Source organism: Serinus canaria, chromosome 1 (genome assembly GCF_022539315.1).
Source record: "Serinus canaria isolate serCan28SL12 chromosome 1, serCan2020, whole genome shotgun sequence".
NCBI classification, from domain to species: domain Eukaryota; kingdom Metazoa; phylum Chordata; class Aves; order Passeriformes; family Fringillidae; genus Serinus; species Serinus canaria.
Genome location: NC_066313.1, coordinates 36,912,587 through 36,938,566, shown reverse-complemented (window position 1 = coordinate 36,938,566; position 25,980 = coordinate 36,912,587). Strand labels below are relative to the sequence as shown.

General features: G+C 42.5%; 1 protein-coding gene across 2 annotated transcripts in view; it reads left to right on the top strand.

The window, feature by feature from the left end:
• Positions 1 to 836: 836 nt before the first annotated feature.
• The window catches only part of SESN3 (sestrin 3), a 44,737-nt gene continuing 19,593 nt past the window's right edge, over positions 837 to 25,980 (top strand). The window contains exons 1-2 of one of the 2 annotated variants that reach the window (XM_030235180.2): positions 837 to 1,064; positions 24,264 to 24,329. In XM_030235180.2, coding sequence (XP_030091040.2) covers positions 960 to 1,064; positions 24,264 to 24,329 — 171 coding nt within the window. In that variant the 5' untranslated portion in view covers positions 837 to 959. Of the gene's footprint in view, positions 1,110 to 24,263; positions 24,330 to 25,980 lie in introns of both variants that reach the window. The other variant, XM_030235181.2, reaches the window with a different exon arrangement.

Here is a 25,980-nt window from a genome sequence, read left to right as displayed (position 1 = left end):
AAAAAAAAAGTGGTTCATACTCCAGCTCTCCGAGGCTGCAGATAATAGATTTGCCTCTGTCCTAATTATACACTCCATCTCCGTGCATTAGCATGGAGCCTAGAAAACCTGACTCATCATCCCTAACAATCCCGGCGACCTGAGGCAAACAGACACACACACACAGAAACACACACATACACACACACACACAGAGTCTCGCAGGCTGCTCCCAGCTTCCCCCAGAGCACGCAGCTCATCCTGCTCCGCCCGGCAGCAGCGCAGTCATGTCCCTGCATGCGCAGCCCGCCGCTCTGGCAGCGAGAGCAGCTCGCCCCCCGCCCCGGGAGCCGGGCTATCTCAAGACGAGGAGCACGGCGATGGCCGGGGACTGGCTCTGGCCCCGGGGGTCAGCAGGCGGGTTGGGGAGCGGGGGCGGGTCCCTCATCCCCGCGGTGCCCGCACCGGGACCCCGGGGGCGCCGCAGGGGGAGCGGGAGCGGGAGCGGCACCGGGGCAACGGCGGCCGTCGGACCCCGGCCCTGGGGGCGTGGCCTCCGGGCCTGCTTTGCATGGCGACCATCCTATTGGCCAGCGGGAAGCACGCGCCGAGTCGCGGGCCCCGCCCCTCTCTGCCCAAGGCTGCCCAGAGACGCCACTGGCCACGCCTCTCCGCTGCGCCGGTCACGCCCTTCGCCCCGCCCCCTCTCGCAGGCTGCCCGGAGATGGGAGCCGGAGCGGGCGCTGCCCATTGGCCGGCGGCGGACGGCCCGTCGCGATTGGCCGGTGGCGGCGGGGGTGGGCGGGGCGGGCGGCGCGGATTGGCGGGGCCCGCGGGGGTGTGTGCGGGGGGCGGTGGCGCGGAGCGGGCGCTGGGGCCGCGGCCGGGGATGGGGGCGGCCGGCGGCGCGGGCAGCTGAGCGGCGCGGAGCGTCCTGGGCCTCCCCGTCCCGCCCGGCCGTCGCCGCCGTCCCCGCCACCATGAACCGCCTCGGCTCCGGACCCGTGGGCAGCGCCGCCGCCGCCGCTGCCGCCGCCGCCGGGCAGTACCGGGTGTGCGGCAATTGCCGGAAGGTGCCGAGACAGGTATCGGGGGGCGCCCGCACGGAGGCGGCGGGAGCTGCGGGAGAGGTTTGTGGGGGGACTGGGGGAGCGAGGGGCAGTGGGACAGAGACTTGGCGGGTGGGACGCGTGCGGAGGCAGTGGCCAGAGGGGAAGTGGGCAATAGGGCAGCAGCGGGGCGGGGGGATGGAGGAGGCAGTGGCGTGGGGGCTTCCCAGGAGGAGAGTGCCTGGGAGTGTGGGATGGGGGTAGCAGGGGGGAGCACGGCGAGGGGAACCCACGGGCGCCGAGGGGTGCCAAGTGCCGCGCCCCCATCGCCTCCATCCCCTTGGGACGGCTGTCACTTGCCCAGGCTTGTCCCAGGCTGCCCCCCTGCATCCCGAGGGTCTGGGGGGCACTCGGCATTGGGGGGGGCTTGACCTGGGGCCCCGCCGCGCTCGTAAAGTTTATTATCCACGTATTCCACCGGCGAAATTCATCCCCGCGATCCGTCAAGTCTTTGTGCGGGGTGGGGGGGGGAAGGGGGGGAGAATCTTGAGATCAGAGCTTTAAAAATGTAAGAAAAGCAGCACAGAATGGGCAGCCCCCCGCCCCCCGGTCCGCAGAGTACATCCCCGCAATGCCCGGCCCCTTCCCTGCGGACCCCCCGCGCCCCTCGAGGGTGCAGTGGCTGCACCCCCCCCTGCCGACATCTGCCTCTCGGGGAGCATTAGTGGAGGTGCTTTTTGTTTGTCCAGCGCAAATGAATTAAAATTGCTGAGCTGTTCAAATGCGCCGAGTCTCCGAGCGCCCAAGATGAACGCGATGCCGGTTTTGGTTTTATTTTAATTCAATCTCTCCCAACACATTTTGCTCCAGGTTGGTTCTTGCAAATGCTAAGAAAGCCTGTAAGTCAATGAGCTCAAATATTTGCGCTCTTTGTCCGAAAACTGTTTTTCTTCCTCTGTGGGTCAGGCCAAGTGCCAATCAAAGTTGTTTTTCAAGCCTCTCTTCCCTGCAGTAGGACTGCTTTTTCTTTCTTCCTTTTTTTTTTTTTTTTTTTAAGGGTTTGGTTTTTGGAAAGGAGGTGTGTATTTAGGGGAGGGGGAGGAGAAACGTTAAAAATCGGTCAGAGAGAGAAGCAGATCTTAAAAATCGTGTTTCTTGAATATTTTAATGGAAACAAAATCTTATTAAATGTGCATGCTTGGTATGTGCAGTTATTTTTTCCATAAACTCTTGGATCATATTACAGTTGATACTTGGTGCTCAGCTCTTAGCTCAGCTTGCGAGAAATGTAATGGATCAGAGAAGCACACATCAGCAGAGTCTGATTTTTAACCATTTCCTTGCAGGACCAAATGCCTTCTTGGCTTTAGCTCGCTGCCGTTCCCACTTAAAGAAAAACAAGTACTTAAAACAGAGAAGTTCTGCAGGGTTAAAGCCTGAAACAGCTTCAGACTTGACATATGTCTGAAGACATACAAATTAACCAGTGCCAAATTTGTCTGTAGAACTAGCAGGGAGGGAGCTTGCTTTGTTCTGCCAAATAATCAAAATGTTTTGTTGACAAATAAAGTGGTGCTTGGCAGCACTTGTAGATCTAAAATTAAATTTAAGTTAGTGAATTTTTTTGAAGTCGTATTCCCATTCTGTTGGGTAGGACTTTCTTTGTATACCTCTTTAATATCAGTGGGAGGTAGGAGGTGGGGACAAGGTTAGACAGTACTTTTCTGGTAACGGGAAACTTGCAGGATTTGATTTATTGTTGTATTTTTATTTTATTTTAAAGTAGTTTAGGGATGATGGTGAAACACAGGAACCCAGCTGGGTCTGTTGAGGAAGGCAACTTAGTGCTGCTCTGCTTTGGCTGTGGTCATTTCAACCATACAAAATTGGGGAAGAATAAAGAAAATGAGTGACAGCCCATGAAACCCTCTTGAAACACAGGTGTTCTGTGCTTTCAGTGGTGCCACTGGGACATCATTCCATCTCTGTTGTAGGCTGGACAATAAAAACAGAAGTGCAAAGCTTCTGACTACATCTGTCATTATTTAAAAGTTGGTGTAGTAAAAATCACTGTAAATTTTAACCTTTTGCACCTCATTGGCAAGCATGCAAGTAGAAGACATGAGGAAAAAAACAAAACAAAATGCTTGATAGAAGCAAGATGTAAATTTGACCTGAATCTCGAGGAGCAATAATCCTCAGATAAGTGCTGCCTCATCTGTTCTTTTGATGGTGTTGGGGTTTTTTTCCTTAATGTTCATGTGATAATATACTGGAAAAAATGATTGGCCTTGGAACATGTTGAATCTCTTCTGCCCTCCTCCGTTTCAAGTCTTTATTTGAAGTCATTTGAATGCTCACAGGTTAGGTAGAGCTGTTGTCTAAATCATAAGGGGCAAAGCAAGCTTTCAACTCAGTGGCATATAATGAAATTTGAAATAGTCTAGCAGGTTTTGGATTCTCATGGGTGAAGGTAGGTTTCTTTCTCAGCTGGGAAACAGGAAAAGCTAGATGCAGCTTTGTCCAATTTCAGATTAATCAAAATTACATTTATTATGGAAAGTTCTGTGAGGGCAGCACTGAGAATCTTGCTAAGGATTCATGGGTTGAATTTGCCTTTGAAGAAGGTTTCTCATATTAAAAGGATACATATTCCAGTTGGGTTTATTGTTATGGCACTCTACAGATAATCAGGTCTACTTGCAGAAGAATTGTTGCTAATCAGAAGGTCTTAGACAGTCATAGATACAACAACTGCATCATTATTTGGTTTAGGAGGAAAAAAACCATAAAAGGACAGCCAGTAATAGGTGATTCTGTCTTGGGTTTGGTGAGTAGTGAGCTTGTTGAACACACAACCAAGGCTAATGCTTTTAATCAGTTTTAAATAAATGGAAGAATGACCAAAACAAGTGGAGTAGCTCTGGTTCATGGGATGGATGGTCAGCCTTTGTAACAAAACTGTGGCATAGCAGTAGGGAAAAGTGCTTAACAGGGCAGAGGGGGGCTGTTGTCAAGTCTTTCTTAGAGGTGGCTGAGAGTTGCTGCCACTTCAGTAACCAGGACAGCTCCAGCTCTCCCTTTGGAAAATGCAACATGTAGGGGAGTCCCTGGGCAGGGGAGCTCCAGGGTGTTATCCTGGAGCCTGATGGAAACCCAAGGTTCTCCTGCCTAGACAAAATCAATATCCCAAACAAGAAAGAAGAGAATATTATATAGGAAGAGCTCAGTATTTCTTTGGATAAATCACTGCTTCAGGAAGGCTTTTAACAATAAGCAAAAAGTCTTCAGGGGATGGAAAAATCCTGATATGTCAGGAAATGTAGGAACAGGGAGGATTTGCCAACTGTTCAAGCTTGGTTGCAAATTGCAAAGCGTGTGAAGTAAAAGGTTCCTTTACGTGTACATACAAGTTGGTAGGGCAGAAAAGTATAAACATGGTTCCAGGATTAAATATTTGGTTTGTGTTAGATTTCAGTGAGGGAGATAGAAGGGCAGTGGCCAGGTGGGTGACAGGGCAGTGTGGTTTAAAAGCAACCTTCAGTGTTGGCAAGGTGGAAGTGGACCCGCTTAGCTGACCCTCCTGGCTTGAGCCACTGTCTGTGCTGGAGTGCAGCATAAAGGCATGTTAAATCCAGGGCTTTTCCTGGTATTTATAGACCTACCTGATGAGGGCCATCCTGTGAGAAGGGAAATACCCATAAAAATGATGGACATGATTTGCTCCTCATCCTCCCATGCGTGTCTCCTCCTTTAGTACAGCTCTCAATACTGTACAAAGTTGCTAAAGCAAATATGAAAAAAATATGTATGACGTGATATCATCAAAAGCAGGCCATACTAAACTAATGTAGTGGTCTTCTATTGATAAGACAGCTGCTAGAGTGTCCTCTTCAAAAAGCTAAATGGACTAAAACTGCACTGTAGTTATTAAACATCTGAAGTAACATCAAAGGTTTTACTTGACACTGCAAGTCAATGCAAATTAAATGTTTGTACTTACTAGCATCAAATGTTCTATGTATCAAAAAATTTAACTGGGTTTGAAAACTATTTGCACAAATTCATAACAGAAAAATTAAACAACACATGTAAATATGAAATAGCAACACCTCTCAGTATAGTTTCTATATGCTTTCCTGGCTGTTACATGTATCCTGTTGTCCCCTGGCAGTGACAGGTTACTGGGCAGGAGGGACCTTTGATCTGACAGAGTCTGTCTATTTTTCTGTTACTGTTAATTACATGGATTGGGAACTGATGAGAATGGGAATTATGGTGGGCCCTGCTGGAAGGAGAAGTCACTGTGCAGAGCAGACAATACGAGTGATAAATGTTGTTGGTCCAGGGAGAGAGGGACATTTCATGGAGAGCTGGGAGATCTTGAGCACAGGCATAGTTGAAGTGGTGTGAAATCCAGTATGAAATGTGAGAGTTACAGGCTTGGCTCTTTGCTGCTGATCTCTTTAATAAGAGCAGCTCCTTGGAAGGAGCAGGGAGAAGGATGTAAATGCAGGAGGACCAGCACCTTCCTGTCACCCTGCAGGGCTGTGCTTTTGAAGAAGAGGGAAGCTGGGAAGGATAGATCCTAAGAAAACAGGCTCAGAGGGGAGCTGGCTGGTTGCTGGAAGAAAGGGTATACTGATTTTGCAGAAGGAAACTGAAAAAGTTTGGTTTTTTAATCCAGCAGAAAGAAAGGCTGAGAGGGGATATGATCAGTGTCTATAAATACATCTCATGGTAAGAGCAAGTGAAGAGAATTTAGCTCAAGAGTAGATGGATGTAATATGGTCATAAATCATTTAGGCTGGAAAATTGAAGTGTCCACAGGTACAAGGATCTGGAAGAGTTTGTTCTAGGTCTGATGCTGCCAAAAAAAGCACCCACTTTTAAGATAGAAAAATGTGTGAACATCATTAAATGATGCCATGCTTACAATAGCACTAGCCTAGGCTCGAGGAGTTGAGGTCATATCCAAAAAAAAAAAAAAAAAGAAAAGACACACTTTCATTCACATTATTCTTCTGTGTGGGTGAATAAGAAAGTAGCCCAAAAGTGAACCAAAAATAGTTTAATGTCAGGTCTCATAAGCCGGTGTAAGCTAAAATATGTGTCAGCGTGAGTCATGCAGATGCATGGAGATGCTGTTACCTGCACTGTAAAAATCCAGAGGCCTTTCAAGGATATCTCAGCTATTTTGAAGGAAGTCAACCTGGTTCAATCTATTCTGAGCATAGGCAAATCAAAGTTGCTATGCCTTTGCTTGGAAAACACCCTGGGATTTCCACAATGCAGCACTTTTGTTGTTGTTGTTGTTGTGTTGCATAGTCTAGTTGGCTTTGGAAATCTCATCAACAAACTTTGGCTGTCACAGAGGATTTTAATTTGTAAAGTCAAATTATGTCTTCTATAGTTTGATGCCTCTTAATCTCTCTTCACGTTGTAGGGAGTGTGAGGAGCTGCCTAGATGGCTTTAAATCTCCAATGTGTTTCCTCTTAAAGGAGTTCTCAAAATGGTTTGCAAAGTCTGTCATGAAAAATCAACTCTGTTTGCATTGGTTCTAATTTTAGCAACGTTCTGTTGTGTAAAACATTGTGTCTGCCTTCAGTGTTTGTGTCTTCCAGTCCCCTGGAGCACTGGTGAAACATGGTGAAACCAGCTCAGGTCACTTCTCCAACTAATCCTGCATGCACAGCTAGGGGGACAAGATGGAATTTTTAGGATCCAAAAATGTAAAGGTATAAACCAATAGCAACAAAACAAACTTTTTAGGGCAGTTAAAGTTGACAGCAGGAGGCAACTCAATCTCATAATTCATTCTCATTTTTTTGTTGAAAAATTTCATTTAAAAAAACTCCCAACAGATTAACGACTAAGAACAAGGTTCTTTCCTGTGAAAAAAATGCAGTGAAAATCCAGAGTTGACTGGTTTCTCTCCTTCCCCATCCTCATGAGTGTTTCAATAATTTGTATCTTTTCAGAATCTGATCCATTTAACTGGTTGTTCCCCCATCCCCTGTGTAGTCTTTGTGTCTTGAAATCAAAGGGCGGGATTGCTCTTTGCACATGTGTGCTGATCCTAAGGCTGCCTGGGTTCTCCTACTTCTGCATTAAAAACTACTGTAAAGAAACTTCTTTGTGTTTTCCTAGTTTTACTGGCTGAAAATGAGATGGCAGAACTATTAAATTTTCATTAGACCTGTAATGAGAGTGGCATGAGTGAAATGAACCTTTGGTGAATGACGCTGTTTTGCAATGAAAAGCTGTAAGAGGTGGCCTTGTAGCAACCATGTTCATTTAGAATAGTCATTCTATTAAAAAAAAACCAAACAAACAAAAGCAAAAGCACAGTCTTTCCTGAATTACAGGGAGGGAATGGAGGTGAGAAAGGAAAGAAAGTGAGCAGGAGGATTTTCTTCAAAAGAAACTTTGAGGTTTAGCGTTGCGAGTGGGTTAGCCAAGTGTGGAGGTTGTCTTCTGCTAAGACTTACTTCTGGGAGTGGAGCATTGCATTAGCCAAATCACAGGCTGTGGTTTGGAGATGTGGACTCTGTGAACATTTGCTTTAAATTTATGCATATTACTTAATTAGGCCTTCAAATCTCACATCTCTTTAAATGGCAGTGTTTTGAAATCTGAAAAAAATACTATGGTTCATTAAGCATCCTTGGTTTTTCCTCTCTCCCACATTGGTGAGGGAGCTGCTAATACTCATTTAGTTCTTTATTTGAACTGGATTTTTTCTGGCTAGGGAGATTGGAGAGAGAGAAGATAGTGGTATAATTCTCCCCTGGCTGTGCATAGCTGGGGTCTGGAGATTTTATTAACAGATTTCCATTTACAGGGTGGGAGAATAATGGGGGATCGCAAGCATAGTTTGTGTGTCCGGGCTGAATATTGGCTTTTGTCTAAGTGGGTCAGGATGGACCAGGGGGAAATGGGGCATTTTCAGTAGAAAAGAAATATGAATTCTCAGGAGGGAAACCTCAGTTAATGAGAAATTGCACCTCATCATCTTTGGAAAAACCTGTATGGAAATTTATGCTGTTTAATTTCTCTGTTCTTTGCAGGTGTTCCTGTTTGTATGCAGAGGTGCTCCCCATTGTTGTCTCTGCAGCCCAGCCTGGTAGTCTTTGTGCTTTGAGTAGAAGCTATAGGGAATGTAATGCAGATGAATCAAATTGTGAAATGCCATTAGAGGGAGGTAGGGATACTCTCCACAAACAATTTTTTTCTAATTGTTTGCCTATCAGTCAGTCCATGAAATACATTACAGATAGTTCAAGAAATTCTATGCAGTTCTTGGTATGCCATCCTGGGCAGACCAGTGTTACTGATAATAGGGGAGGCATGATCAAGGGGTATTAATTTTAAATGTCTCTCTTAATTACTAGTTTCAAATTTTTATTATAGGATGCTTCTTGCATATCAGACATTAGATAACTATCACTTGGGCAAAAATACTGGTAGAGATGGTAGACAATATCATGTGTTTATGAAGCTGAATAACTATTTTGTTCCTGTTACAGACCATATCAACCACTTACTTATTCACATATCTTCATTCTCACATCTTTATTAAATTGAGAAGAAGGTGTTTTGAAGCATGGCCTTTTTTCTTGTGGGCATAATCTTTGTTGCACTCATGGATTTAAGTTAGGGAGAGGCTGATGTAAGTGATGGTGCTCAGGGTAAGAGACAGAAGTCAGTGCTCTTAATCGAGCAAGATGTATTAATTCTTTCCTGCATGTCTCTGGTTATCTGAAGTAGGGTAAGATAAATAAACAGATACAACCTCCTGATTAAACACCTTTTGTTGTTGTTAATGACTCACATGTTACTCCTAAGGTAAACACCTTGTTTTGTTAGACTAGCAGTGGGTTTCTAAGGGATTCTGAGCTCAGCCTCCAACCTTTTTGAACTTGGTAATGGTGTGAGGCTATCTGTATTCCCCGTACTCAGGGGATCAGGTGGTAAAAAATAATAATGGAGTGTAATATGAAGTATTCCTGGCTCCATGTGTGGAGAGGAGGCTGGAACAGAAGTAACAAGTCCTTATCACAGGAGAATATGGTGTGGTCAGTGTGTGGACCACCCTTTGGCTTGTGGTTTAAGTCTTCCAACATACACTAATGTTAGGTTAACGTGTAGGAAAGCCAGGAGGAACCGCATTCATGAGAATTCTTTGGAGTCATAGATCTCTGTTACCTATGCAAGTGCAAAAGACATTTAGAAGAAAAGTAAAAGGTAACTTGAAAATCAGGTTTTCATCTACTCAGAATGAGCAGTAAAGTCATAAATACAGTCAATATGCTGCAGTTTGGAATAAAAATGTGTAATTGTGTATCTGCTTTAAAGCATATTAAATTTCAAATTAGTTTTGTCATGAAACTGGAGAGAAATGTAAATTCCTTCAGAGTCATTTGACACTTTATAGGATGGATTAAAATTGTTCCTTAGAAAGGAGGAATGGTTGCAAAAATGACTCCTCACTTAACATTTTCAAATGAAAATTCATGCTTCTGAGCAATTGCACATAACCTCAGTAAACAAAGTTATGCTCATGACAGTGAAGGAATACAAGCTGTCTTGGTGTAAACCATTCTAGAGCAGTACACAGCTGCTTATTCAAAATCATCATTTATTTGTCTCTGGGCAGTTTGTTATTGCATTGGATTTGCTCTGGTTGATGCTAACAAAACAATTGAAAGCTAGCATATGTTCTCTCCTCCATATGAATTCTGCAGTTAAAAACTGTTTAATAAGACAGTGTCTTAACAGTGTTGAACCTAATTTAATAGCACATGCTTGTAAATATGTTTAATATCTCCTGCTGTAGCATGTGGTAAAGGGAATATAGTTACATTATTGTCTAAAAGTATCTGGAGGGGTTTTGGCCATATGGTTCTAAATCTGTTTTAAAGTAATTATGCCTATTAACTAAAAAAATAAAAAATATTCCCCTCTGAGTTGATTGACATTCCTCTCAGTAAAGCACCCTCATTGCTGATTAGAGGTGTGGAAATAGTAATTTGTTCTAGCATTTAGAAATTTGATTAGACCTCTAATGAAATGGAGCGCCTACATGCTGTCTAAATATTCTACCTGACACCAGCTGGATCTCATCCAGTGTGGAAGAACACTTGAAATGTTGCTTTACTACAATATGTTCTGTGTCTTGAAGTCAACGTGCTGCCTGCATGCAAATACCCACTGGCTATTCAGCAGGCAGAGCAAACCTTGTGCCTCCCTGGAAATCAGCATCAGGATGTGATTATTCCAGTGAGCAACGATTGCCTGACTGCAATATCTGCCTTAGAGTTAGAAAATTAAGGCAACTGTTCATAGAGAAGCACCTCTAGAACTAACTCTGTAAGCTGGGCTTCAGGTGGTTGTGCACATATGTTATACATAGCTTGATGTGTATATGAGGTAGAAACATGCTGAAGTTCCCAGTTTGTCCCTGTTGTTGTCCAGTGATAAGGTGACAACAGCACACTATAAATAAGAATTTAAAGTTGAAGCACCACATTTCTCTCCCTGTTATGAGCTGGCTCCTTCAGTTCCCTCCAAAAGCTGATTGCAACACCCATTATGTGCAGTGGCAGCTCTTTGAGCACCCAGGTTTTGTAAATCCTCTTTCATTCAGTTGCAGCCAATTTCACTCTAGACCACTATGCCTAGAAGACTCTAAATTGGACTCTGTTAATATCCTATGGTAGAAACTTCCAGTCCCCAGTGGCAGGAGACATATCAAAATACTTCAGGAACATTTGAGGTACTTGGTGTTCATTAGTCAACAGTTAATTTTGATTGGTTGCCTTCTCCCTATGAAATCCAGAAGACAGGCTCTAATGCATCTCACTAAAATCACACATGGCCTTTTGTGTTCTTTCTTGTGTTTTGGTTTTTGGGGTTTTTTTTCAGTTCTGTTTCTCCACCATATTTAATATTTTTACATTTTTCAGTTGCCACATTTAAACAAATGCAGTGGAAAGGCTGAACCAGAAAAACTCCTGACTAGTTTATGCCATATTAATGGTTCATAGAATATTTTCATCTTCTTTTCCCTCCAGAAAACACAAACAAATTGTTCAATTACATTATTATTTTAAGTTTTGTGTTACTGGGGAAAGACTGGATGAGCCAGTAACATGGGGGGGGTCATTGAATTAGAATCTGCTTTGAAATAAGTGACTTTTATTCCAGCAATTTAAAAGTTGTCTCACTTTTGTGCTGGTGCTTGACAAGTAGTTTGGAGGAAAGGTGTGTTGGTTGAAAAGGTCAGCTTAAGGTAATTAAAGGTTGAAGGAGCCTGCAGCTGGCATTGTAGTTCTTCAGGAGAGATGGAGCTTGGTGCCTCTTCTAGCAGGGAAGTGGAAGGAAAGCAGGCTGCAGCCATGGAGGGTATGCTGGAAACATCTTTTAAGCATGGCTTAGAAAAGCAGGAGGGGAATGAGGTGGAAGGAGGGTCTCACTCCATGCCCCTGCTCTTTAGTCCACTAATGCAAAAGGTATTAGATAAAGGTGTAGTTGCTTGACCTATTTATCCAACAGAAACTTGCCATACAAGCAAAAGCAGTTTGACTATCCAGTGCTGTTGCTGTTTTGTGTGGGACACTCCTTTGAGTTAAGCTGTGCCTCATGAATGCACAGAAGCAGCATCCAGCCATCCAAAATGATTAATTTGTCTTGTTTGAGGAGGTAGATCTATGGCGTCAGTTCTTGTTTCCCAGAAAAGTTGGACAAAAATTGCATCGTCTCACCTCTGTCTGTGTAGAGGTAGGGCTGGGGCAAGTAAAGGCTGTGAATGTGTCTCTTTGGGGCTGGGCTTACTCTGTTGAGAAGGCCTCAGTTTGGGTTTGGTGACTTCATTAAGAAAAAGGGAAGTCGACTAGAGGGCAATGAAGAACCTTATTAGGCAGTGCCTGTAAATCACTCTTCATAGCTACAGAAAGTCATTCTTCAAACAGGGTATAAAATAAGTGAGTTTATTACTTCTTTATTACTTGTTGGTGCCTTTTTTTTTTTTTTTTGGTAGAGTCATTAAGTCACCAAACTGTAGCAAAAGCCCTCTTAGTTAAAGTATAGGCAGTACTCTGAGAAAATGGTAGCACCTGCCAGCAGAGGCTGGAGGTAAATATGAACTTCTGTCAATCTGCTGGTCTGCGTGGCTGGAGAGAGCAGGAGTAGCTGATCTGTCTCTAGACAATTCTTGTATTTACATGCATTAAATCTCCTCTAACAGTTAAGAGTCTTGATTTTTGAAAATCAGCACATCTTTTAAGCTCCACCATGAAAATACATTTGTATCTTAGGACTTTGCTGCCACCAGCTCAGCTACATTAAGTCAGTATGTTTTGGAGATTGGATCTCACTAATGACTCACTTTGGTAAGATGTAACTTAAGATGCAAAATGTTCTTTTAAAAAAAAAAAAAAAAAAGGGAAGAAACTGCCTGACTGCAAGAATTCTTATGGTCGCTCCAGCAAGTTGGTGGCTTGCGAATGTGCTACTGAGATGAAGCCTTTCCATTGTCTGTCTCTTAGCCAGACTTTCCCAGACTTATCAAATGTAAAACAGTGTGTCAGCTCCCTGCTCATTATAAAACAGTCTCCTGCCTTAGCAAACAAGACTCCTTGGAGAAATAATTTGTTCTAATTGGTGACCGTTTTAGGATTTCCTATCAGGTGAAAAATCAAAAGGGCTCACCCATGGTTTTCCATCTGTGGCCCTAGCACCTATAAGATTTTTCTGGACTTCCTTCAGTAAGTCTTACTTTGTAAGACTTCAGTAAACTCAGGGGCATGGTGTGGATGCCACCTCCTTCTGAAAAATGCTTACAAGTCAGCTAATCAAAACAGGCTTAAACTCCTGGCTTAGACAGCAAGGCGCTTGCTCTTGGAAATTGTACCTTTAGGCTAGAGGTAAAGCGTGTTAGTCAGGGAGATTTTATTTTCGTCTGGCACATTCTCTCTATTTGAGTCATCAGCCAAAGAAAGATGGCAGAAAAAGGTGCTTCTCTTAAAGCAGGAAGATATTGCTCCTTCTGGATGTCCAGGAGGGCTATCCCTTCCCAGGCAGAGTGAGGAGAAGAGCATCAGTGTGCCTTACATTATTTGAACTGTTGCAAAGATGTCAGTGATCATTAGTTGTACATAAGCATTTGTCCAAGCAACTTGTGTCAAGGGGGTTTCTCATTTTCTTTTAAAAGCTTTTCAATGATTAACTTTAACTTTTAAGGAACATCAGCTACAAATTTTGCTATAAATTAGAAACCTTATGTTTCTGGCTCACGTTTTCATGTTTGATGTTGTCTTGAATGTTAACACAAATGGCTTAAAGTTCTCCAGGGTGAGGTAGCAGAGCCAATGTGTGCTTTTTTTTCCAGTACCATCTATCTTAACAAACATCCTCTGCCCATTAGGTGAGTGGTGAGGCTCATAACCATACTGTCTTCTTGTTTTAAGGCATTGAAACATAAAAACAATAGGCATTTTTTTTCCTTCACCTTTTTCAAATCTAAATTGAGGAAACTTCTGATAAGGTACATTCAGAAAAAGGGAATAATAACACTGGCTTCCTAAAATCATGTTAGTAAAGAATCGAAGTGTGATGTACTTCAGATTCTGAAGTAAATTATGTGATGCCACCTGTGTTGAACAGGCAGTGCAGGAATGTGCTCACTCAGGCACCAAGGAGCTCTATACCATGGCCTGCATCATCTACCCTGGATTAGCACAAGGCTTATTTCTGAAATGGTTCCGTTTAGCTAAAATGCTTATTTGCTTGGGGGATGCCAATTTCTATCTCTGTTAGAAAATAAGTTCCATTTTTAATAGGACATAAAGAATAAGTATTATTTTTGCACCAATCTGTTGTAGATATATGGGAGCATTAGGGCAGATACAGTGGGTCGGATTGCAGCTCAGACTCTGGTCCCTGACAGTGGCCAAGGGAAGATATTGAAGAAAGGAGACAAAATGGAACAGTTTGTTATACACTCCCACAGCACTACCTCCCAGGATCCAAGTATTTGCCATTTGAAATCTTCCTGAGCTGGAGATGAATTTTCCATATTTAATAACTGTTCTTCTATTTCTCTTCCATGAACTTGAACACTTCACTTTTAAACACACTCTTGTTTTTTTCCTTAGCATCTTACAGTAAGAATTTGCACAGCTTAGTTGCACATTGTGGAAAAGGCTAAGTATCTCTGCTTGAGCTTGTTGCCTGCTGGTTGGTTGATAATTTTTTATTGAAGGTGGCAGAAGCACACTGTGCATGGACTGTGACATCAAGGAGGCAATCAATTAAAATTATTTGACATGCTTGTGACAGCAACATCAGCAGTTCAGAGCTGCTGTTTCCAAGACTCAAGCTACTGTGTTTCACAATCCTGTGTGAAAAAGATGCAGAAAACTAGCTGAAGGAGCTCCAGTACTGAGCAGAGCATATTTCCCTCTTCAATCTGTGTGAGAGGATTTTGTTTTTTTAAATCTTGGTGAGTTACTTCCATGTCACTGAAGATAGTTCATACACAGAGATTCAAAATAACTGCTATGATCATTTGGTACATTAAAGGTATGGGAAAAGCAGTTTGAAAGCCCATGCTTGTGCCATTTGCTTGACTTTCTTATGTCTCTGAATAGAATTTGGTTTTATGTAGTACTTGGTTAGTGAAAGGTGCTTGGGAATGTATGTCTGCAGCAGCATTTACTTGAGAGATTTTAGAAATTTTTATGGAGCTGAAAACACTACAAGAAGACAGACTTATCAGAAAGGAGTGTTGGCAGGAACATATGCTAAGTTTATTTCTGGAGTGTGGGGCTTCTGCTCATGTACCTATTCCCTGAAATGCAATGAAGAAGCACCTGTGATATGCTCCAGGTAGCAAAATGTGTCTCTGCAGTGGATTTGCTGCTCTTCTAATAAAGTTTAGACTTCCCACTCATGTCGTGCTTCAATGGCCAATCAGGGGAGCAGGCAGAGTGCACCTCCTACTGAACTTTAAAAGAACAACTACAAGAAGAGTAAGCTGTACAGTGACATTGCAGGGTGAAAAGTAGTGGAAATGCCTGGGAAGCAGGATTGTGTGATCTAAAATCTCATAGTTACAGGTCAAACAGGTTTTCACATGGAAAAGGTCCTCAACCTTTGCCTTCTTGAGTTAAATTCTGTGATGGATTTCCACCACACTCAGCTTGTGAAGATTTTTCAGTATTTGGTAGTCCGTGAACATGAAGTGTTTGACATTAGTCACAAACATTGCTTGAGTAACACCTCAGGCAGCAAAATACTTTGTGTGGCCAGGAGAGCAGTGCAGGGGACCTTGTTGCTCTTGGTAGTCTGTCATGCAGGTAACTTGAAGCTGGGAAGGAAAACAATTTTAGTGAGCTGGTGCAGAGGTCAGAGCCCAGCTTCCTCCCCTGCAGCTGTGGGGGACTGAGATGCTAATCAGAGAAAGATACTGTTATTATTTTTTCCATTAAAGTGCAAAGGTGGGACTCCATACTTGCTGTTAGCAGGTCTCTTTATGTTCACTCTGAGCTGTCAAGCTTCATCCTTTTAACTGGAAACTCAGCAGTGGCTGACTCAACATTTGTCTGGTTTCTCAAGCCTGTTGTGCAGCAGAGCTTCATGTGCCTGCCTGACTTAGGAACTGTTAACCAAGGACTTCTTCAAAACCAGTGAAGCCAAGAATTTCTTTAAAGCTGACTTGTAGAAGAGCAGCAGTTTTGCTAGTGACTGCAGTGTAGGCATAACCTCAAGAATCTCACCGTGGTAAAAATCCAAATCCTAATGTTTTAGGGCACACTGTGCCTAAAATGTCTCTCTCTGCTCTTTGTCATAATGAATGCAACACCAGTAACAAAGAGGAGAGATGAGAGAATGCAACCTTGGTGATGGTCCCTAGTTAAAAATTCGTCCAGCCTGTTTTTATAGTAACATGCTGTTAAATGCATCTTCTTTCCTATAAACCCTTGGTGATGATGTCTCTGCTGAAATACTGTAGCATTTGAATTTTTCTAGCATGAATTGAAGTGGTGTCCTTTCAAGACTTTCTTTAAAAAATTGTCAGAATGTTATGTAGTGTACTGCCCTTACATTAATTTAGTGTTTCAATCATTTAGTATCTTTGAAATACTTGAAAAAACCAAAACCAAACAACAAAAAAACCACCAAACCCCAGACCACTTTCTTAACAGTAGGAGGATGCCATTATGCATTTACAGTATGGGTGAATACCATTCTATTTTGCTTGCTTACAAGGCATGCCTTTTAGACAATCCTTCTATTAAAAATTCGGTAGAGCATTCCTGGGAGACAGTTCTGCCAGAGATCCATGATGGATTTGCATACCCCAGGGGTCTTTCTCTCTTTTTTGTTTTTTAATCTCCAATTGGCAGTATGCCCAATAAATCAAATGTGTGTGTGTTTATGAATTGAAGTATTTAACCATTTACTGTATTGTAAAGAGGCTGTGCTGTCAGTCATTAATTTAGGTATTAATTCAGGCCTGTCAAAGCAGCTGCTGTTCTGTCTGCACTTTCTAGCAAGTGTTTGCTATACCTGTTGGCAGTGTTCTGCCTCATGGATCCAATGGGGAGCTCGATCTGGTCTCTCCCTAAGAGGATGGAGGCGACGCTTGTGACCACAGCCACTGCCCTTGCCCACGCTGAGCCTGCAGCCCCCTGAGCTCATGGGACCCTTCTGGCAGAGCAAAACCAGGCTTGGTTCGATGGGCTGTGCTCAGGCAGGACAAGGCAGCCCTCTGCAAGGAGGCAGGGGATTAAAGGAAATGCTGTGCTGCTTCAGAGAGCCTTTCTCAACACGCAGCGCTCCTGTCCTGGCTGATGAGCAGCCAGATTAACTCCGTGCAGTTTTGCAGTTTTGCCAACTTAATGGCTAAAGGCTGTGTTCTCCAAACTAGATAATGCTGGTCTGTCTCACTATGTCAGATGTGGACTAAACCTGAAGGTGGAAGGGAGCCAAGGTACAGATGAAACAAGTCCCAGCTAAAACCACCGAAGTTTTCTAACTTTTGCTCTTAATATCTGGTGCTGTTGAAACACAGAAAATGCTTTTCTGCTGTGCTTGTAGTGTATTGAGTCATCTAGACATTCACTCACAAGATCTTCTGTCCTGAGGGCAGTTTTTGAGGAGCACACTAACTCCAGTGTTACTGCTGGGTGTGCAGGGAGGGAAGGAGGTGAAGTTCTCCATGGACGGATGAGATTTTTCTATTCTTCCCATAATTTTGGGTTTGGTTTTTTTGTTTGTTTTTTTTTTTTGAGTGGCTTTTTGAAGGCTGAAATAGACCAGAAGACCATCTGTTGTCTGCTGGTGATACATGTTTTGCTGCTCTTCAGGCCAATACCTGGTTAGCCATGAAGTCCTGTTAGTCTCTGGTGAAAATTCAGGCGTTTCCATGACACTGTTGTTCTTATCCTGAGTTAGACATCACCTTCCTATTTTCGTTTGAACCAGCAGGCAGCTGGCTAACTCTGATTTGGGTGCCTGTGTTTGGTCAATTGAGTTTATCCTTGGTGTCTGAGAACAACTGGGGCATGAGTAAAAAGTCAGACTTTGAGGTTTGGCTTATTTTAAATGGAAGTGATTCTCTTGGCTTATATTAAATGGAAGTGATTCTCAGGCAACAAGGAAGTAGAATAACTTGTTGTTTGTCTCTCATCCTTTTCAGGTGTTAATAATCAATATTTAGGTTTGACTTTGCACCATTAGTTGAGCGAATTTTGTTGTGAAGGTCTTTCCATTTTTCTATTTCGGAGCCTCAGACTTAGTTACACAGCTAGATGTACTCTGAACTTCAGTCAATATTAAGTTACAGGTGTGACTTTAACTTGATACATTTAGATCTATTGTGACAAAAAAAAAAAAAAGTGAAATACAGTTCAGGTTTCTTAAATAAAGAAGTGTTTTTCAGCATACTTGTTACTCTGACATGTGACTTGTGGTCCTTGTCTGTCTGCTCCCAGGTGGAGGCTGGTTTTGGTTCATAGGAATGATCTCCAGCACAAGGAGAGAGACACAGCAGTAGGAGCAGTAAGGATGCAGGTGTAGGTTTGCTTTATGGAAAAGGTGATTGGCTTTTCTGCCATAACTTTGTGTTCACTGCTGACTTTTTGTCCCATGGGCCGAGTGTACCGGATATCTTTGAAAGAGCAAGGAATCATTGTGGGACTTCTCCTGCCTGACCATCCATCTTAGGCTGGGTAGAAATTGCTGACCTTTGGTTTCTAATTAATGTGGATTGTGTTCTTAATGGCTGGTAGAGGGACAGGAACTTGGGATAGGCTTCCTTTTATTGTGTGAAATCCAAAAGGGCTGTAACCTGTTACCAGAGCAAAAGCTCTCCATCAATTGTACTACACTGGCTCTTTTCCCAGCTCTTTGCACCACTTCATCAGCTGTGAGGCACAAAGATGCCAAATTTTTAATGTTAAAAGTTACTGGTTTAAGTATTTTGAAATGCTGTTTCATTTAAAAAAAGATTTCCTGCTGTTTGACTTCCTCTGCTAATTTTCATCTTTATGGCTTAGTTTGCATTTTTGGAGTTGGACAGTCTGTTAAGAGGAAGAAACTGTTGCAAAATCACTTGAAATACCCCTAACAAATGACCCTAGGCTAGGACTTTTGCTTTGTGAACTCTCAACATTTTGACATTGTTTGTTCTGAACATTTCTTTTATTGCTTCTGGAGTTATATCCTGGGTTTAGTTATAGGAATAGGTCAGCTGTAAGGAGGAGTTCTGCACTGCCAGCAAATAGAGTGTTATGCATCATTCAAATCATTGCTCTTCACATTTTTGTCTTATGGCTTTTTCTACAGAAATTGTTTTGAATAACAGGACACCAAGGTTTACCCTTGAAATGTGTATCTAAATTTTTGAAGTTGCAATGGAAACTTCATGTGAGATGAATTGCAGATATGTTCTGAAGCTATAAAGCTCCCAATTTTATTACATTAGATGCCATAAACAGATTTTTTTTCTTTAAAGAATGATGCATCAATAAGTTGTTGTCAATAAATGTCAAAATTTCACGGCTTTGCTGAATACTCTTCTTTGTTCTTGCCGATCAGAATCTCCCAGGAGAACTGACATGTGAAGACAGGTAAACTGTGACTATTGAGGTTTTCATTTTAGTCAGCAAGACTGTGTGTAGTTTTAACTATTACATTAATCCTCTGCAAATTTACAACAAATAATACAGTAAAAATACAACATTTTTACCACCTAAAATGAATTGGATGCATCCTAAACTTCTGCCACATTTCTAAACTACTCTTCCTCTGCCAAGGTTGGGTGGCTAAATCAAAAGGCAACTTGGCATGTGCAGAAATAAACAAAATCCCTCCTGCATCCTAGGGAAGAGTTTGAATAAAAGTAGGTGCTAAGACACAGCTGGTATTCAGATAACTTTTTTTAATGCTTTCTTCTGTTTTCAGTGAGGATGGAAGAAGCAGATGGTCCAGTATGACTGTATGACTAAAATTATGTTACAATTTACAGAAAATCAGAGCATTTGACTGTAGTTAGAGCCAGTCGAAGTAGACCCTGTTCCAGGATCCAAGAACAAAAACTGAAAATATGTTCAGTAACAACAGTGGGAGTAGGAGAAAGCAGTTTATAGATAGGGTTTTAACCAGCAGCAGCAGCAAATTATGCTGCTTGTAATGTGAACTAAAATTCAAGGCATTTTGTCTGTCAGCTGAAAACCAAATGTGGGCTCCATAACATCAAGTCTGTGAGATTGAACTGGTGTATTTTGAGTTTGAAGCACTGTAAGATAAAGCTGAGACTGGGGAGTAAAACCTATTCCTTTGGTAAGATTTCACCCCAGATAGGGAATCCTAAACCTAGTTCTCCACTCCCACCCAGTGACACACTTGACTTAGATTATTGCTGCGGATGATAATGAGTATTTTAAAGAGACAGACCACTGAATTTAAATAACAAAGATCCTTACAAATTCTAGATGGTAGCAAAATGGCTTGTAGATTATAATATAAGAAAAGGTTTAAGAAATAATAAGTTACTCATTACCTTCCCTCCAAAAAACATTTCTGCTTGTTTAAGAAAAATAAGTTGTTCCTTAGGAGAAGCTAATTTTGGAATGCCTTTGGAATTTATATTTGATCTGGTGTTGTTTATTATCCTGATGTCTTGGCAGTGATGGCAGGTGTTGTGAGAGTGGAGGTTCTGAGTCCCTTCATGAGTGTTTCCCAGACACTTGCACTGCTCTGGGAGTTTGCAGGGACACAAGGGGCAGCGCTGCCATGGCTCACAAAATTCCCTCTTGAATGTTTCTTCCTTCTTTCCCCTCCCCCCATCCCGTTGAAGCATGACCACCTTGATGTCAAGTCCAGGATGAATTAATGTGCTCTGTGTGTAAGAATCCTCCCTGCACCCGTGGCAGGGCAAGCACTTGCTTCTTGCCCGTGTTTTCTGAATAAGTAGATATTCAGAAGTGCTTCCTAAAGCAGCTGTTTGATCAGCCCCACCAGCTAGCACTTCCATTCTCAAGCAAAACAGCCTTCTTTTACAGCCTGCTAAAAATAGCCATTTCTTTGAAGCCTGAGGACACGGTGATTCATGTGGTGGTGCAGAGGAAGAAAAGTTATTTCTTTTGCTTTGTGCTTTGGGAGGAAAGCCTCTGTGCTATCCCAGTGCCAGCTGGACTCAGCCTTGCTCCCTCTTCACCAACCCCAGTGGCTCTGGCATTCCTTGCTCTGCCACTTGGCAGCTATTTGGGATGCAGGTGCCACATCCCTGTGCCCGTCTTGGCTCTGGAGGGAAGGATGTGCAGTCACTGCCACGACTGAAAATAAACCTGTGAGATGGCAAGTTGCAGATTTGTGTCTGTGGGTTTGTGCAGAGCTCGCCCAAGGAGGAAGGCATTTCTTACAGTTATCCTGAGCAAAGGGGAAATGCTGCTACTTTCGTCACCATCCAGATTCCTGATGAAGGCCCTGACACATTGCAAGTGCAGTTTAAGGACAGGAAGAAGTCACAGGTAGAGCTTACATAGGATTTTTCATGGATTCCTGTGTCACTCACCCGTGCTCTGCAGGGGTCTTGTTCGGCTGTCTGACACCACAGTGTGACAGTGACACTGCTGCTAAACCTGCTCTGAGGCTCTGGCTTGCAGCAGCCCCTCTCTCAGGAACATGCTCAGGCACACTTTTTTCTGCTTTGAAGCCCTTCATCATCTCATTCCTTCTGTGGAAACAGCCCTCAAAAAGGTACTAGTCTTAATGTAAATGGAAATTGTTCTTACTCAAGTAATTTTGTTTCTGGAGGATCATGAAGCAGAGAATGACTGGTAGATGTGCGTGCAGCATTTAGTTGCTGAGCAACCTGTTTCTTCTTTCAGCCTCTTAGCAAAAGAATCCAATTTCAAATAAGATATTTGGGACCCTGGCTGACTTTGTGATACTTAGTGTAATCTGCAAAAACTACTTGGACAGGAGAGCAAAATGGCTTTCTTGGAAAACAAGAAGCTTTGCAAAAATTTCTACCATTTTAAAGGACCTTAAATCTGCGCTGTTACTTTCCAATTCCCATGTACTCTTTTTTATGTTTAGGTTCTCGGGTAGGCCTTAAATCATTGTTCTAGATAAAGCATGCCCAGAAGGAGTGGTTCTTATCTACAGCTCAACAAAGCCAACATTATCATTCTCAATGCTTGTAAACTTCATGTGGTTTTATTTATAGCATCCCAAGAACTTGGGCTACCAGATGATGTTTGCTACTTCTCTCCTCAAAATCTTGTTTTAACCAGTTTTAATAAAATAAAAGCTTTGGCAAGAAGGCAAAATAATCTTTCTTGTTGGTGGAAGGGAAGAATATCACTTGTAATGTCAAAAAAGCCCAGCTCCCTTCAAGTGTCTAGTGATAAGACCCGTCCTCTTGACTGATCATGTTTGGGCTTTTGGGGTTTTGTTCTTGCTTCGGTTGTTTGTCTTTTTTTTCCCCAAGCTTGTTTTTTTTTTTTTTTTTTGGAATTGTCACCCCCCAAAGGAGTTGGATTTTGTTCTTTTTGTAGTAGATTTGCACACATTTTTCATGTCTGACTATCTCCTGGACTTTCTGTCATCATTCACAGGAGTTAATTGTTGATACTTGCCTATATTCATCCACCCAAGTACCATTTCCTCCTTTCCTCAGCAGTAGCTTATCTGCAGGCACAAAGGAGTAATAGCAGTCACACTAAATGGGAAAACAGGAGAATGGAGCCCAGATCCTGCCAGAAGCAACAAAGGGATTTTTTTTGCCGTGGTCTGGCATTAAGAACCAGCTTTGCAGAGCCTGAAGAAGGTACAGATCAGAGAGCAGGGTGGAAAAGGTTGAGCTCTGGTATGCTCCAGCAAAAGCTGACAGTGTACAGGTATCCAAGTTGTATCACTCATACAAGCTGCTTCCTCCAGATTATGTAGTGTGAAATAAAGGTTTTAAACTTTAAATTTCCAGATAACCATCATGAACCAAATAAAATCCAAGCTTGGATCCATTCTTGGAAAACATTTATTTTTTTAATGTTGGTGGAAATGACTGGCTACGGGCAAGACTGTGTATTCGAGGGCAGAAGATGTCTTCCTGTGCCTTGTGTAACTCTGTGAGGAAGGGGTTGCATGTGCAGATACTAGGACTCTCTTCACTATTTCTTCATACTTTAGACTGAGTACTTTTTGTACATGAGAAGTGTTTTACAGGATTTTTGGGGCTGTGACAGTAGGCAGCAGATGCAGGAAGTTGTCTCCTGGCTGCTGGGCTTCATGCGGTTGATCCAGCTTATTTCTGCATCTTTTAGCAGCTAATTGTTCCAAAGTCACAAATTCAATTGTCCTGTGAGAGTTTGCTTTGGAACATCTTTCCTGAATAATCATTGCTGATTTTTTCGTGTTATTCCTTAATCTAATTTAGAAAGGACAGGATGTTTTTAAGGATCAGGACAATAGTTACGCAGCTCCAGTGGCTTAATTTTCCTGGGTGGAAATCAGTGGCACATTCATTATGGGACTGGCACTGCTGTTTGTGCACACTGGCAGTTAAGCTTAAAGCCCCCCTGGTAGAGGTATTTAAGAGTCATTTGTTATGGAAAACTTCAGCCTTTTATGTTAGGGGCACGAAATACTTAGTATGCAAATCCAATACTGCTGTTTATGGATAACATATTAAGAGTCTCCAACACTGTGGTTGCAATTAGGGACTTGAGACAAGTGTGCAGCCAGCCAGATAGGTGGAAAATAACCATAAAGAGAAAAAGAAGAAAATTAAATTATTGCAAGGGAAATTTAGGTTAGACATTAGGAAAACTTTAACAGTTTGAGGAGTTAGTCACTGAAATAAATGACCCATGGAGGGGAAGAAACCTCCAGGAGAATTGGACCAACATTGTTCAGGAATCATTTGGAGAGTGTTGGTCCTGCCCTTGATGAGTTGGAGGAGCAGACAGCCTCCCCAGGTCCCCTTCACTCCTCTGGTTGCAGCACAGTTTATCTTAATCCAGTTTCTTATCCCAAATAAATCAAAAAAGTCCTCTGGCTCTTGTTACACTATCAGCTTGTTCTGTACTAAATATATCCTCCTGCCTTGTAGCTGGGGTTTGCACACCCAGGCTCGTGCTGCTTGCAGTGTGCTCCAGGCTCAGCAGTGAGCCAGGTGGCCTTTTCATCAGGTTTCTTGGAAATGCATGTAACTGGGTCTTGCTGGTGTGCTTTTCATGCCAGTATTTAGCACAAAAAGTCCTTACACTCTTCGCAGCACTAAGGATCTCATCAGATGCTGATGTTGAAAAAAAAACAGCATCTTGCTTATAATTTCCTGAGTGTGGTTTTTTTCCCCCTCTGTTTTCAAATTTCCATTCAATCCAGTAAATTGGCTAATTTTAGCATCATGCCACATGTTTTGTTGCTATTGTCTGTGTGTCTTCAAACTGGTCTGTCAACCAACTGGAATTAGATTTTTGGGGTTTGTTTCTGCCTTACCCCTGCCCAAAATTGGTGCTGTTCCTTGCCAAAATGAATGCCATTCCTTCATGCAAAGTACAGGGGATGCAAAGCTGATCTAATGTGGTGTGGTGCCGTACATCCTCAGTGAACACCCAGGGGGATTTGAGAAGAGAATAGAATCCAGACCTTGAAGATCTTATCTTGTGAGGTGAATATGTAATTCCTGACAGTGACTGAACTGTGTGACTGTTTTGCAGGAGAAGAGAGTACAGGTCTCCCCACCGTTGACAAGAGGACCAAGTGCCTTTATACCAGAGAATGAAGTAAGTTTGCATTACCTGGGTTGGGTGATAGTTCTGAAAATAATGACAGTGAAGGATGGTTCTATGACCCTTCTTGTTCCATGGTACCTGGATGAGCTCCCTTGAAAGCAAAAGCAATGGTTTCTCTGGAGCAGATTCCAGTGGGTAAGACCCACCACATCCTTTCACATGAGTGGTACTGTTTGACATCTTTTCTGTTACCAGCTTTCCCAGAGACAGCCATGAGTGACAGCTCTGCTCTTCTCAGGTGGGTGTGAACGCCTTATTTATAATGCCAGCCCTGAAGGGAGGCCTGTCCAGTATTGCAGCAGTGATTATAGCTCTCAGAGCAGTACCTGACCCTCCGTTTGAAAGAGCCTGCAAATATGACTTCACTCCTTAGACTGTAGCTGTGGCTCTTGAGAGAATTTATGGTTGAAAGGTAGGAGTGGATTTCAGACTCAAGATTCCTACCATGACAAATGCCAACTGTGGTTTGTTGACTGCCTTTCTCCCTCATTCCTTGTCATGAAATAGTACAGCAAGTGGAGAGGGTTTAGTGACAGAGTAGTAACACACTGAAGTGATAATAACACTACTGATGTTAAAGGCTGCTTCATTGTTGCAATGGAAAGAATATGGGCAGAGAATAATGACTTAATTGTGAAGGTTCCTATTAACATGCCACAAGGCTTTGAAAGCAGAATTTGAAAAAAAAATGTCTGTGGATGGAAATAAATCAGGAGGAAGTACATACACAGGATGAAGAGGATAGTAATAGAGATGAAGATAAAGCTTAGAAATAATCATGTGGCATATTGCTATGCCTAACATAGCAACAGCACAGTCCTACAGGATTATATTTTGAATCTGTCAGCAGAATTTCTTTCTATAACTTGCACTGTTACAGGGAAAATTCCTGACAAGCTGGAGAAGATTAGAAACCTTACTAGAGACACAAAAAATATGATTTCCCCAAGAAACCACTAAATGAGACAAGAATCTCTTAAATACATGGGGGATACATTTGCTGAAGGATAAGGGGGACTCCTAGGAGTGGAGTGAGGTATATACAGGTAGATGAATGATCTCTAATGTGCGAATAAAATTCTGATGGTAAAAACATTATTAAGGACAACTGAGAAGGCATTGGTTTGGGTATAAGACACAGAAAAGCTGCCATAGTGAAGATACAGAAGTAAAAAGGATGGAGCTGTCTAACTGTGTAGCTGCTTCTGCCCTTTCTTTCAGGGCCCACAAATTAAACTAGGAAAGTACAGTGGTGAGAAATGAAGATGTAATATGTTGTTTTGTTTCTTTGCATGTGACTTCTATATAAGATGTGATAGAAAAATATTTGAGAAATGGTCCACTCATCAGCCCATCATAAAGAAGAAAACATATTTTAAATAGAAAATTTCAGCAAAAGCGTTGTGCTTCTTGGTTTTAGGCACTTTCTACCTTCATGTGCTATAAAACAGCTAAAATATGTTCTCATTTCATGGTGTTTGCAATAGTAAGCTGGCTGGTTTATTACTGCACAGTGTCAGAATAAATACTGGGTTTTCTAGTCTTGTGTTTGTAACTTCAGTGGTGAACATGTTGAGAATGGCTGTTCCTGGTGATAAACACTGAGTAATAGCACTCATACTGTGTCAGGGCTTGCAATGCA